At 38.7% G+C, this 13,440-nt stretch overlaps 1 protein-coding gene across 7 annotated transcripts in view; it reads right to left on the bottom strand.

Moving 5' to 3' along the window:
* PIBF1 (progesterone immunomodulatory binding factor 1) overlaps nt 1-13,440 on the bottom strand; it is a 107,835-nt gene that overhangs the window by 93,846 nt on the left and 549 nt on the right. For 5 of the 7 annotated variants that reach the window (XM_032099939.1, XM_032099943.1, XM_032099944.1 and 2 more), the window contains exons 1-5: nt 12,870-13,419; nt 11,955-12,270; nt 11,018-11,118; nt 8,599-8,797; nt 3,535-3,654 (exon numbers count right to left, since the gene is read on the bottom strand). In XM_032099939.1, the coding sequence (XP_031955830.1) occupies nt 3,535-3,654; nt 8,599-8,797; nt 11,018-11,118; nt 11,955-12,206 (672 nt within the window). In that variant the 5' untranslated portion in view covers nt 12,207-12,270; nt 12,870-13,419. Of the gene's footprint in view, nt 1-3,534; nt 3,655-8,598; nt 8,798-11,017; nt 11,119-11,954; nt 12,271-12,869; nt 13,420-13,440 lie in introns of those variants that run through there. The other 2 variants (XM_032099940.1, XM_032099941.1) reach the window with 2 other exon arrangements.

The raw sequence follows: 13,440 nt of genomic DNA, 5'->3' as shown, positions 1-13,440 counted from the left end.
CTAGTGCCAAGTGATCCTTTGAGTACAAAAGCTTAGTTTATTCTTTGAAGACTATGGATATGTTTTCCCTACAGCTGGAAAACATTATCACAGAGAAAATTATTAGTTATGTCTAGCAAAATCTGACAGCTACTAATCCTGATTCAGAGACAAAGTCTTAGAAAAGATCTTTGTCCTACACATAACCAGCTTTGTCTTTAGGATAACCACAGCGTTCAGATACTCTGATGCTATAAATTCTGTTGTAAATCCTGAAGGCAGCTTTATATAAAAAAATAACTGAAGAAAAGGAAGCCCTGATAAAACTGTATCAATACCAAATTCCAGGAAAACATTGCCAGGAAACTCCCAGCCAGAAGAAGAAAGCAATACTTCATCTTCTGGAGGTACAAAGAAAAGCAAGATTTCCTTCCCAGACACTCTCCCAGCCTTTAGAGAAACCCACTAGAAGTAAATTACATCTGTTTGAGGAAAGGTTCTAACCACTTTGGAAACAAACAACTCTGAAAATAGTAAACTGATGTTCAGCATGGGAATGCACACATCAGGAGCTGGTTTTATTTCTGGGAAGCTACTGGTAATACACCACCACAACTGGACTTCCTCCTCTATCTTTACCTCCAAGGCTGGCGGTGCCAACATTATTTATACTTGAGGTACTGAGCACTGTAAAAGGAGAACTAAAACAAGCCTGTAGCATAATTTAATAACAAGTCAGTTGGCACTGCAGTACAAGAACATGGCTTTCACCAGTTCCACTGCCTCCCCTTGGGCTGTGGCTGCTGTACCTGGAACGAGATGAACTGCACTGGTCTAAATCACAGAGGCAACAATTGTGTACAGAGCCACTGACTTAGCAACTGTACAGCACAACCACTTACACCAACCACTTTAAAAACAGAAAGCAGCAGAACAAATATCTTTTATCAGACCATGTTCCAGTGCTAGAAATCAGTCTTCACAAACCATTTGCTGCTACCAGTTGTCAGAAACAGCTCCCTACCCTACTGGGTCTGTGTTACAGATTCAGCAGCCTTTAAGGGCTAAGAGTAGCAACACACCAAGAGAAGTTTACAGAATTGCAGAGTCAGCAGGGTTGTCTTATTTGATGAATTAATATTACATTTAAATTTTCTTAAAGTTGACTTAACCTATTAAGACAAGTTTGAATTTTCCTCAAACTTTCTCCATTTTTAGTTGGCTAGATAGACTTTTCTATGAGTCTAGGACAAACTGTATTGTATTTCTTACGACTATATTTCTGGGTGAGTACCTATATGTATAAAACCTACTCAGACCTAGTCTGTCAGCCACAAACAAACAGAAAAGCCAACAAAATCCTCCTCCCCCAAGACATTAATAGCTAATAGAAAGATTTGGGCTAAGCATATTTTTTTGTTCCTTTCTCTGTCCCAAAAAGAGGGAAGAAACCTACACTGAAACTCACTAAGAAGAGCCTTAATTATTCGCAAGAGTAGAAAAAAGAAGGAATGCTTACTGTAGGAAGTAGCTTCTTCTCACAAAAGAAAAAAGATGAAACAAAAACCAATTGTTTTAACTTCAGTGATGACTGTATTTCAAACTTCTGTACAACTAGATTCCTAAAGAAGTTTTAAACTCAGAACAGACTTTGTTCATAAACTATACAGAGAACAGAAATATTGCAATGATTACAGAAAACTTAAAATTTACGGAATACTGGATGGAAACCCAGAAGAAGGATTTGCAGAGTATAAATTATTGAATAACAGGCAAGAAACTTGAGCAACTATATTTCATGTACCTGGAAAGAAAAGAACTACTGGAACACAAAAAAAAAAAAAAATCCAGTACAAGAAGAGTGTAAGAGCTTAGGTAAGGCTCTGAACAAAGTTTTATTTCCTACTGATAAATTTCCTTGCAATAAAGCTTGACCTTACTGAAGAGCTCAAATAAGTTACCCCAGCAGTACACCTTGAAATCACTTCTTCATAAATTGCAAGAGATGCATAGATATGTCAGCTCCATGCACCAAGCACATTAGAGATTCTGAAGTACCCTCACATCCTGATGATGCTCCTCTTACCTTATTATCTGAGGTACCTTGTTACAGTGACACTCATCAACTCACAAGGTAAAACTTGAACTTGCCAGAATCAAGACACAGAGACTCTTACGTCTCTCCATAAAAGAAAAGCACAGCACACTTCAAACTTCGAGAAACAGGTCAGAGGGAAAGGTGGATAGTGCCACCATGTGGTGCAAAAAGAACGAAATTAGAAGTCTATATTAAAGGAAGGTCAAGGTCCCAAGAAAACTGTTTCTACAACTTTAATTATTATCTACTATCTTGTAAATTTGCTTCAGCAGAAGTTAATACAGATGTCAGTCAAATCTCTAAGGCTGAAATCCTCCTGTACAATTTTATTAAATCAAAGCACATTAAGTGCTTTGTATGAAGTACAGTGAAGGAAAACGCTAAAGCAAAACAAAATTCAGGATTAGTTTAATCTCAATTATGACCAGAGATGGTGATGCAAACTAATGCTGAAGCACATAAATGCATAAATTTTATTGACTACTTTCTCTAATTCAATGAGAATGAGACATGAAAATATATGAATGTCACAAGATAAACTTGTATAAATAATTTCTCCTTAATCTTCTCACCTGATTATTCTGTAAGTAAATTTCGCAGGGAAAAAAAGGCAGTAACTAAAATACATTCTCAGAATCAGTAAAATGACAGTGTAATTTACATCCCTGCTACTCAGAACACGGCTAAATATCCTTTGAGTACCTGAAACTGTTGTCCCAACTCCAGATTTATGCAGGACTAAGCTAAAATACAACTCACCCTAGCTGTATTCATATAAAGAATACTATAAACATTCATAAATATATTAGAAACAACATGCTCCTTATACCGTTTTGATTCCTTAGCTCTTTAAAAATAAAAATTAGAAATATTTACATAATTTGCTTCTCTACTTCTGGTGTTTATACCTTACCTGCCATCAAATGATCTTTTTCTTTAGTATAGAAACAAGTAGGAAAATTAAAATGTAAAAAATTGAAAAGCATAACAGAGAAGATGCAACTCCAAAGAACTTCTAAAAATAGATTTTTGTAACATTAAAGCAAAAGGTGAAGCAATTGACTACCAAGACATCCCTGTCTCAAAAACTATACACTGAACCATCACCGTGTTTTCAGCTGCTGCTGGGTCAATCTCCTGTCCAGCTTCCCCACCTTGAAATCTTGCCCTCAGAAATCACAACACAGCTGCTAAGAGACTACCCTGAACAGTCTCATGAGCAAATCTTGCAGGGTAGCCATAGCATAAAGTCAGCTGTTATACAAGGATACATATAGCTTATTTCCTCTTTCTCTCCCTGAGTCGTTTCCCCCCCCCCCCGCCCTCTTCTCCCTGCAGTAATGTTTATACAGCAAAAAAGCTTTTATATCTTACACATCAATAATGATTTGGAGAATGAGATTTTCGCAATATACATATTTCCAGTTTCTGAACTGAGGTAACTAAGGAGCACAGACCTCTGTCAGACACTTCAGTTGGGATCTGTACCCACTTAGTTCTTCTGTTAGACTCTCCTTTTTCATCTGTAGATCACTTAGCTCTTTTCTTAAGGAATTGACTACTTCATAGAATCGGACCTAGAAGAAAAAGGCAGATATTCAAAGTTGAAGCTGGCAAAATTGCAATTGCAAAACTACAAACCTCAAAACACATCAGCTGAACATCTTTTGACAATAATTTTACCAAATTATTTCTAGGGCATGACAGAAAGGTAAAGATTATGTTGCTGTACAACTAAGGCAGCTTCCACTCAGGCTGACCAATCAAAAAAATACAGTTGCTAATGGACCACATGGCCCCACACACTCCTTTGTGCCAAACCTACAGCCTATTTAATTAACAGTGTAAAAAGAGAAAAAAAAAAAAACAAACCAGAATGAACAAAAACCCAAACAAACCAAAAATCTATTTAGTAGTAACCAACTTAACTTGATTAACTTCCCCCAAGCCAAGAAAATTTTTATGGGGTGTGTAGAAATGGAGAGATTTGTTTTATTTTCTGCCAGCTCAGTGTGCTGAATTTGCACCAAAAAAAAAAAAAAATGCAAGACAAGCACAGGGAGCAGGAACAGCACATAACCAGGAAGAACCATGACATCCCTCCTTCTCTACACCTTCAGCAGTAATAGGTTGCTATATGGATTCAACTGCATCAGGAAACTAAAGGTCTGAAAGACTCGACTCTGCCAAATTCACGCCCAAAACCCCCAAACTTCTTACAGGATTAAAAAAATTTAAAATCTGTAATGCATACTCCTCTCTCTTCCCCCACTCTAGTCATAAGCATAGTCTCAGGCAAGTAAGTCTCACATCCATAGAATTTTTTCAGAACTCTTCTACTGATCAAGAAAAAAAGACTAGGAAATACAGTAGTAAAACCACAACATCAGCATTAAAAAACAAAAAGAGACAAAATAAAGAAAGAGTTTTTTTGATATACACCCACATACACGTACACAGAGGTTATTAACTTGATACCTGAAAATGTTGCATTTGGGCGTGTGTGTGAAAAGAATAAATAATTAAGCACTGTTTTCATGCAAGAGCTATTGCATACCCTCCATCCCTAAAGCTCTCTTTGATATATGATTAAAGAAGAAATACAGACAAGAAAGCACAGATTAAGTATTCAAGAGCAAGCTGTACTACACTTCCATGCAGAAGGAAGATGGGTCTCTATTTTGCTACCTGTAAATAGCAGAAGACAAAAGAAAAATTCCAGGTACACTTCATGGAACTGACAGCATTACAAAACACAGAAGCCATAGAAATTTGCAATGTAAACACAGGTGTAGTATGCTTTATACGATAAGGCAAGCGTGCAACATGACTGAAAGATCAGTATTTTTACCTGTAGCATCTGATGATTCAATGGGTCGTTTTTAAAGAAAAAAGTAACCTTGATTATCACTAATTGGTAACCATTTAAAGCATTGTGGTTTTTTTAAAACCACACCTGCTTTTCCAGTAAGTCCTTGTATTTTTACTGCAATTTCCCTAGGAAATCTAGGAAACTTGTGCTATCACACCACAATTATTTCCCAAATCACAACCTTAAAACAGATTTCCCAGTAGAAACCAAGATTACACAGGATACAGGTATCACAGATAAGGGTATTTACACAGCCTTCCCAAGAAAAGATCATTGCATGGTAATTAGAAAGTGCAAATGAATGCAGCAGATGAGGGTGAGGTTGTAGCAGTTCAACTGTTGCTGCTATTTATCTGGTTTGATAGCCAATAAACATTCATGTAACCCAGCAGTCAGAGCACACACTGCCTCTTGCCAACTCAATATACCAGAAACAAAACTTACTGTAAAAGGGATTTCAGAAACAACTGCGTCTCTTAAAAATTACAAATTTATATTGATATGCTGTAACAGTTACCTCTTTCTAGGCAATTTTAAAAAAACTCTTAGCATGTGGCCACCTCTTTTTATGGAAAACTAGAATTAAGTAAAAATGGGTGGGTGCAGAGGATGAAAAAATTGGCTTCTGTTAAATGAAGCTATGTGAAAGCAGTTCCATCAGTTAACAACTGCCTTCTTAAACAAACAGCAACTGAGCTGCAGTTAGCAAAACGATACACCTGAAATACGTGGCAATTAAAATCAGTTCAAACAGAGTTTGCAGACATAATTTTTAAAAAATTTGCTGATTTCTTTTTTACAGTGTAGCACACAAGAGGTTCACTTTACTGAACAAGTTGAACTGGTGCTTGGCAGCTGAATCATTTAACAGCCTGAAGTACTTTAAAATTTCACATATACTGTTTCTAAAAACATCTTAGAAATGACTAAATAAAAATCTGAATTTTTACATAGAAGTTCCAACCAAAAAAGTATGATTTTAAGTGAAAGATGCTTAAAATAAAATTTTTCAGTTGTGATCATTAACATTAAACATTACTTAGGCTTTGTTCTAACATGTCACTATGGCACCCCTTTGTGGAAGAACAGTGGAAAAACATCTCACACTTGCTTTAATTCCAGTGTTTTAAACTTACAGTATCTTTATATACAAAATCTGCATTGAAGCTCTTCCTGCTGTTTGTCCAGTCCATCGGGTTTCAAATAAAGTCTAAGCATTCTACACATTTACTTCCATCCTGAAGAATTCCAAGACAGTATTTATAATTGATAAATAGAAAAAAAAAGAGTCTGAAAATTTCTTGCTCAAGTTGCGTATGCAGGACCCTTTCTTGACAAGGAAAATTTTATCCTAATGTCAGTGGGCTATATTATTAATTTGCATATAGATCAGAAATTTTAACTGCCTGAGAAATGTACAATTCCTCCTTAGTGCAAGCAAAGCAGAAAACAGCATTCCCCTCAAAGTCCTTTCCTAAGCCTTCAGGAGCCAAATGGATGCACAGACAAAATATGCAAAACAGTTTTGTAGCCTCCCAGCATTTGAATCAGCTGCATAACTCAAAGTAATGATAAACAACCACCAAGCTTAACTGATACCTTTATGTTCACACTAATCCTCTGCCAAAAGAAGTTGAAAAAAGCAGAAAATAACACCTTACTACAATATATCTTCAGAATGCCTTATCCAGAAAAAAGAAAGGTCTAAAAATGACTTCTTCAAAAGAAAAAATAATGTGTGAAGAAGAAGGGGGCTTCACTGAACATTTAAGTAGAGGAGTTTTTGTCACAGACAAAAATAACATTTACTGGTTGAACACAAGAGTAAAAGAAAAGGTTAAGGGTAGAAGGTGGCTGCTACTCATCTCTCCCACTTCACATCTTTTTGACAGCCATTTTCTACTCACAAATTAAATCTACATTGTGCTGTGACAGCTTCACTTTAAGCAGCTGACAAGGTTATTAATTCCTGGTATCTATCCTGCCTCTCTACAGAGTCTTTTATACCAACTGTCAATCAATTCCTGAAGTCCTGAACTTCCTGCACACCAATTTCAATAGATCCATTCACATGGATTTCAGTTTCTGTTAAAAATCTGGTTTTTTCAACCATGGTGATGCAGGAATCAACAAAACCTCCTTGAACACTTTTGCAGAGGGCAGCAGGTACAGCAGACAGCTAGGGGCTGGTAAACTAACAGGCCCCAAACTACCTGTTCTTGTTTATCCCACAGAGCCTTATGATTTACCTAGCACTTTGAAAAGCCCAGCTTTTTAGACGTTCAAAAGAACATGCTTTAGATAAGGGTGACAATTTTTACTTCTCTGTACATATCTAGAGCATGTATACCATGACTTTGATCCAGAGGATTCATTCATGTAGCATTTATACCTCAACAAATGTACTAAGGTTCTTAACATTTTCATATTTGCAGCTTCCTTAATAACAAGCTCTATAGGTAAGTACAATGCTAATACTTTGGTGAATTAAGGTTTTTATGTCTAAATCTTCTTCACCCTCATAAGTCAGGTGGGATGCTCTGGACATATCCTGCAGTCTTTTTACTGCAAATGAGTACACCGTGGCCTCTTCATATACCCACAAGCCATGACTAACAAACATCTTAAATCAAGAAAATGAGTCTTAAAACATACTTTAAGGTACACTTTGTCTCCTGTGTTTAGTCAAATAGGAAAGGGACATATGGAAACCATAAGACAAAAGTAAGGGATGTTTGCAAGAGCCACCCCAACTTGTGGTTCTGGCAAGCCAAGTTTCAAACTCCTTTTTTCAGCCTGCTGTATTTCATATCATCAATGTGTGCTCATATTTTAATTGTAACATCCCATCTGCTTAACCTCCTTAAAATATGTCAGCAATTCTACTTTCTTTCAAGGCATCAAAATCTGGGATTAAAAAGTTCCTTTCTTTACTGGAACCCAGTCATAACAGACTGATCCAGAAACACATCTGCCTCTGAGGGTCCTTTATTTCTAGTTAAGAGATGAAAAAAAACCATAACCCACCACAATTTACAGCTCGTGGTGGGTTGACCCTGCCCAGCAGCCTATATGGCTGCTCACCCACTTGCTGCCTCCCCTGGGAGGAGGACAGAGGAGAGAGTGAGAAGAACAAAAGCAAGAAAACTCAGGTGTAGAGTTTTCTAAACAATTACTGAAGGAAAAAGAGGTGAGCTCAAAAACTAAAAAAGGAAAATCAAAGAACTCACCACCTCCCGGAAACTGTGGAGACTGATCAAGACTGATACCCAGCCACTCTCTGAGTAATAACCACCTTGGAAGCCACCACCCCCCACCTCCTCTTTCTTTCTCTACCTCCAATTTATACTGCTGAGTATGATGTTATATGGTACACAGTATTTCTTTGGCCAATTCAGGTCAGCTGTCCAGCTGTGTCCCCTATCAATCTCATGACCATTCATTGCTTGCTGGGGCACAGGGAGGCAGAACAGGGAAAAAAGAAAGCCTTGATGTTGTGCAAGCACTGTCCAGCAACAGCCAAAACACTGTCTTAGCCACCAGTGCAAATCACAGCAAGATTTGGACTGCTATGAAGAAAGTCAATTCTGTACCAGCCAGACCCAAGACACAGGTTAGGTTTTAAACCAGTAAAAAACCCAATACTCACTGAAACATATTCTGGGATAGAAAGCTGATCTTCAGGAAGAGACTTTAGCTTCTCATAGCATTCATCGGTTAATTCCAAGTCTCGCAAGCTACGACGGATATCTCCAGCCCTCTCTCTCAATTGATGATTTGTTTCCTCCAGTTGCTTCTGTCTCAATAAAATAGTTTCCATTTCTTGTTTCATTAGAGCCTGATGTTTCCTTCAAGATGGATTTGAAAGCAGAAGATAGCAGGTAGTGAGTAGCACAAGTGACAAAGCTTTGCAATACCCTGACAAAGAAGTGAGTTCTGCTCATTTTGTAGAGGGAAAAATTTACAAAGATTAGGTAATTAGTGTCAGAATGTATACCACCATGGTTAAACAGTCATATCAGTTACATTATATATAAAAGCCAGGAACTTTATAGTCATTGTCTGCTCTCAGATTCAGCTCTGTATTGTCAATCTCTACATATGCTGCCTTGAATTTACGAACCAAGCTTCATTAACCAATTAAAAGGTTAAAAACATGAAAAAGCGGAATCTATTTCCACACAAATCCCAAGGAAATAGTAAATTACCAAATAAAGCAATAGTAACTCTAACTTGTATCTTACCAAGTTTCAGCACATGCACACAACCCTTAACCTTCTAACTACTGTAACATACAAAGTTTGAGTCCTTTATTAAAAAAAAACAAACAGCAACTAACTGTGGTGGCCGGTGAACATACATTACAAGGGACAGAGAGTTCTCAGTAAGACAAGCCCCTAGTACCACAAGAACCACTTCATGTTAGGGTGACCAGAAAGGCTTCTCCCAGGATGCCATGTTCTGTTATGTGAATCTATCCCAGTTTGGATTCCCCGGTTGGCTGTCAGCCTCCACCCCTCATCGCTCCCCCAGAGCTTCCCCACTGGTCCCCGTTCCCTAGTCCTGCCCTTTCCCCACCCCCAGATAAAACTGTGAGCTGCGGGATCATGTTGGTGTTTGCCTCTGCACCCTTCGCGAGCGTAGCAGCAATAAATGCTGCTGGCGGAACGCACGCAAATGCCCTTCTGGACTCTGTGGTACCGACGGCATTGCTGAACCCACCCGTGCGGCTGTGGGGGCACGCGGGACCCCACGGAGCCGGGCAGGGACGGTATTAACAAACCACTACTACCATAAAACAAGCAGCCTTACTTCCAGCCTTAAAACACCATCACAACTACTATCATCAGTGATAAGGTATTATACAGCAAGAGAAACTGCACATCAGTTAATGACGTTTAGAAGTGTTTAATTTATTTAAATCAAAACCAACTAACTTACTTTTTTTTATTTTTTTAGCTGCAACTCTTGAAAATATATTCAATCACGGTCATTTCTGCATTACTTAAAAAGGAATTTAAAAAATACTAACTAGTACTACAAGGCAACATCTACCCTATTGGTTTCAAAAAGATAACAGTCTTTTTGAACTGAGGTCAGCAAAGCAGTCACACAAGGACACGCTCCATAGTGTGTACAATTCTATTACATGAAGATGAAAGCTGAAGACTGACAAGAAAATAAATGAAAAGATTGGGAAAAGTAGTTTAACTTTTTTATGCCTACTAATAACAGTTTGCACATCAGTACATTTTACTGAGCACTCCTTAGATAACTCAAGTATGGCCAGCATAAAAATATTCCACTCTGGTGCATCTAAGCATACAGAGTGACAGACGTTTTTCTGACAATCAGCTGCTCTTAGTTGGAAGACTATGATGGAACTAATCTCAGGTCTGGCTTCACATCCCTAAATCTGTTCTAGCCTTACTACTGAATAGGACTTCAAATTAGTCACATGGTGTAAGCCCTACTTTAACATGAGACTATGTAAGTAATGCTCTTCCTTCACAGGTGTGGAGATATTTAATTGACAACGTGATTTGGAGAAGCCTGCTAGCCAGTCTATTTTTCAGGTTAACTCAAAATATTTCAGAAAAACAACATGGAAAGTGAGTTTCTATACCATCAATCAAAAGCATTTCTGACACATAAGAAGTACTAATTGGAAAAGCTAAACATTATGCACCTACCTTTCACAAGTCTTCTATGCTGCAGTTATTAAAAATTCTGTTTAAATTGATGGAAATTCTGCCACGTCTGCCTAGTCCTTTTGTTCTTTATTGGTTTTAAGAACATTTTTACTACCTCTTCCTACTAAATTTTGAATTTAGGTAACATAAAACCAAACCCACAAACTTCAGCCAGTGAGAACCGAATTAAAATTTACTTATATGTAAATTAAATACGTAAATTAAATTTTTAGAATGAAAGCACTAATATAATCTGCAAAAGAATTCCTACTTCTGCAACTAATAATTATCTGCTTCTGTTAATAACTTATTTATACAAATTCAAATTAACTCACAAATTTGTTAAAGATGAAGTTCTTAATTTTACTTCCATACCTGGCATCTTCTTGCTGTAATGCCAACTGACTATCCAGTCGTAAAGACAACAGTTGCTTTTGATGGATTGCATCATTAAGCTTCTCCTCTAGCTCCTCAATCTAAACATAAGGAATGTAAGTATAAAACAAAGTAAGTTACCATATTAATTTTTAAAAAATATTTTACAAAAAGAACAAGCTGAAATAAAAATGCGAAGATCCCAATGCTGTGGGCAGTGCAAAAATGGCTGTCTAACAAGACTTCTAAATATGCTCGGGCTTCACAGAATATGATACAGACTTTGTCCCAATGACCTAGAAATAAAAAAAGGCTTAGCTCTTAAATGGGTCTTTTTCAGTCAAATAGCTATTTGTTCAACTAATTTCAAGTTAAGCTTAAACTCTGAGCAGAAAGCCATTTATATGTTATGTAAATGAACTGCACACAAATGTGGCAAAGTTTTTACACCTTTCTTAATTTCATGCATCTTAGTGCAAGCTGTACACAACAAAATCTACTATTAGCATGTCAGTATATTCTAGCCCCATCTTCAATAACAAAGCATTGAAGAGTATTCAGATCACTTTTTTTAGTATTCCACTGAAGTTCAGGTTAAAAGCCCTGCTATGCTGCTGAGTGACAGAATTTTTTTTCATTTCTGAAAGAAAACAGGTGTTTTTCCTTTGTATTTAGGAAAGGTAAAAATAATTAGATTCCCCTTCATATATTTGTAAGTATAATGATTTGAACAACTCGGCTAAGTTTTCTATATCTTTGTTTCCTTTTCTTCTCATTAAAAAACACAAACAAAACACACCAAGAAAACCCCCAAACCAAGACCTCCATCATGTAATTCAAAGAAATTCTTTCCAGAACAGAAGTTTCTATCATACTATAAAAGCACCAAAACATAAAAAAAAAAAGATTATATAATGAAAGGAGAAAGACTCCTTACCTTGGTCAAATATTCAACTTTCAAGTTGTCAATCATCAAGTTTTTCTGTGACAATTCTATTTTAAGCAGCTGAAGATTATGGAGCAACTCCTTCCGTTCAATCAGCTGCTTAGTGATTTTTACAGTACCTTCTCTCTCTTCAGAGGAAGAAACATCATCGGTTGGTACTGTGGTTTCCAAGCTGATATCCTCAGATTCCAAGGAGCTGGAAACGTTTACTTTCTTGACTACCTTAGAGCTTTTATGTGACATTTTCTTCCACTATTTGCAAAGCTTTTTTAAACTATACTTTGAGATGAGCCCCCTGAAGAATCAACTGCAAGAATTAAAACAAATGAAATGTCACCATAAAAAACTAACCAGTTAAATTAGACCACTAAGCAAGCGATGCTTCTCAGTATTACATTAACATTTTTTTTCACTCAAGAAAAACATTTTGAGAAACTCTGAAGAGGGCTGCAGCCTGAGGATCCTCTTCCTAAACAATCAATACCAAGCGCTTTTACGATAATAAACTAAATACCAGTGTGAACACCAGTGTGAATCCAGTTCACTAGCACGATGCTACAGTTAAATAAAGATGTGCACGCTGTCAAAAGCGCATGCAGCGAAAACTCCGAGACCTACGGGGCGCAAACAGCGCCAGAGAGCAGGTAAGAGGTACATCACGACTTACTGGAGAAAAAGGTAAAGGAATACTTTGATCACAGAATCACATAAATTGGAAAAGGCCTCCGAGATCATCGTGTCCAACCTCTGACTGAATAACCCCTTGTCAACTACACCATAGCACTCAGTGCCATGTTCAGTCTTTCCTTAAGCATCTCCAGGTTAAGGTAACTCCACCACCCCCCGGGCAGCCCATTCCAATACCTAATCACCCTTTCTGTTTAGAAAACCCGCCTAATGTCAAACCTTAAACTCCCCTGGTGCAGCTTGAGGCTTTGTCCTCTTATCCTGCAGCTGGGTACCTGGGAGGAGAGCCCGACGCCGACAAGCTCCCTTCAAACCTTGCTGGCCTTTGCCTTCACAGCAGGAGCAGCAGCACTGTTCTTACCAGGCTGGTTGACCCAGCGGTCACACGGACTTTCACAACCACTGGCACAGACCACGGCTGTTCCTTACAGACGGCGCTGCTCAGAGCCCAGCAGGGAACGGAGACGCCGCGCTCGGAGCCCGGGCCAGCGACAGCCGGGCTGCCCTGCCGTGGGCTGCTCTCCAGGGCCACCACCACCCCTTCCTTCCCCACAGCAGCCGGGGGCAGCTCGGGAAGGGGGGATGCTGTTCGTCCCGCAGGATGCCCAGAGCTGCTAAAGGCAGCGGGCAGCTGCCCAAGCCGTAACTCGGCAGTGAGGGGGTCGGGGGGCAGCGGCCCTGGCCAGGCCAGGCCGTGCCGTGCCGCTCCCGGGGCCAGCCCCCGCACACCTCGGGCAGCGGCGGCAACACGCGCGCGCTTCCGCCTCCCCTCGGCGCAGCGGGGCGGGGC

The sequence above is a fragment of the Corvus moneduloides genome, chromosome 2 (genome assembly GCF_009650955.1).
Source record: "Corvus moneduloides isolate bCorMon1 chromosome 2, bCorMon1.pri, whole genome shotgun sequence".
Lineage (NCBI taxonomy): Eukaryota > Metazoa > Chordata > Aves > Passeriformes > Corvidae > Corvus > Corvus moneduloides.
Note: the sequence above shows the minus strand (reverse complement) of the source record. Positions and strands in the feature narration are given on the sequence as shown.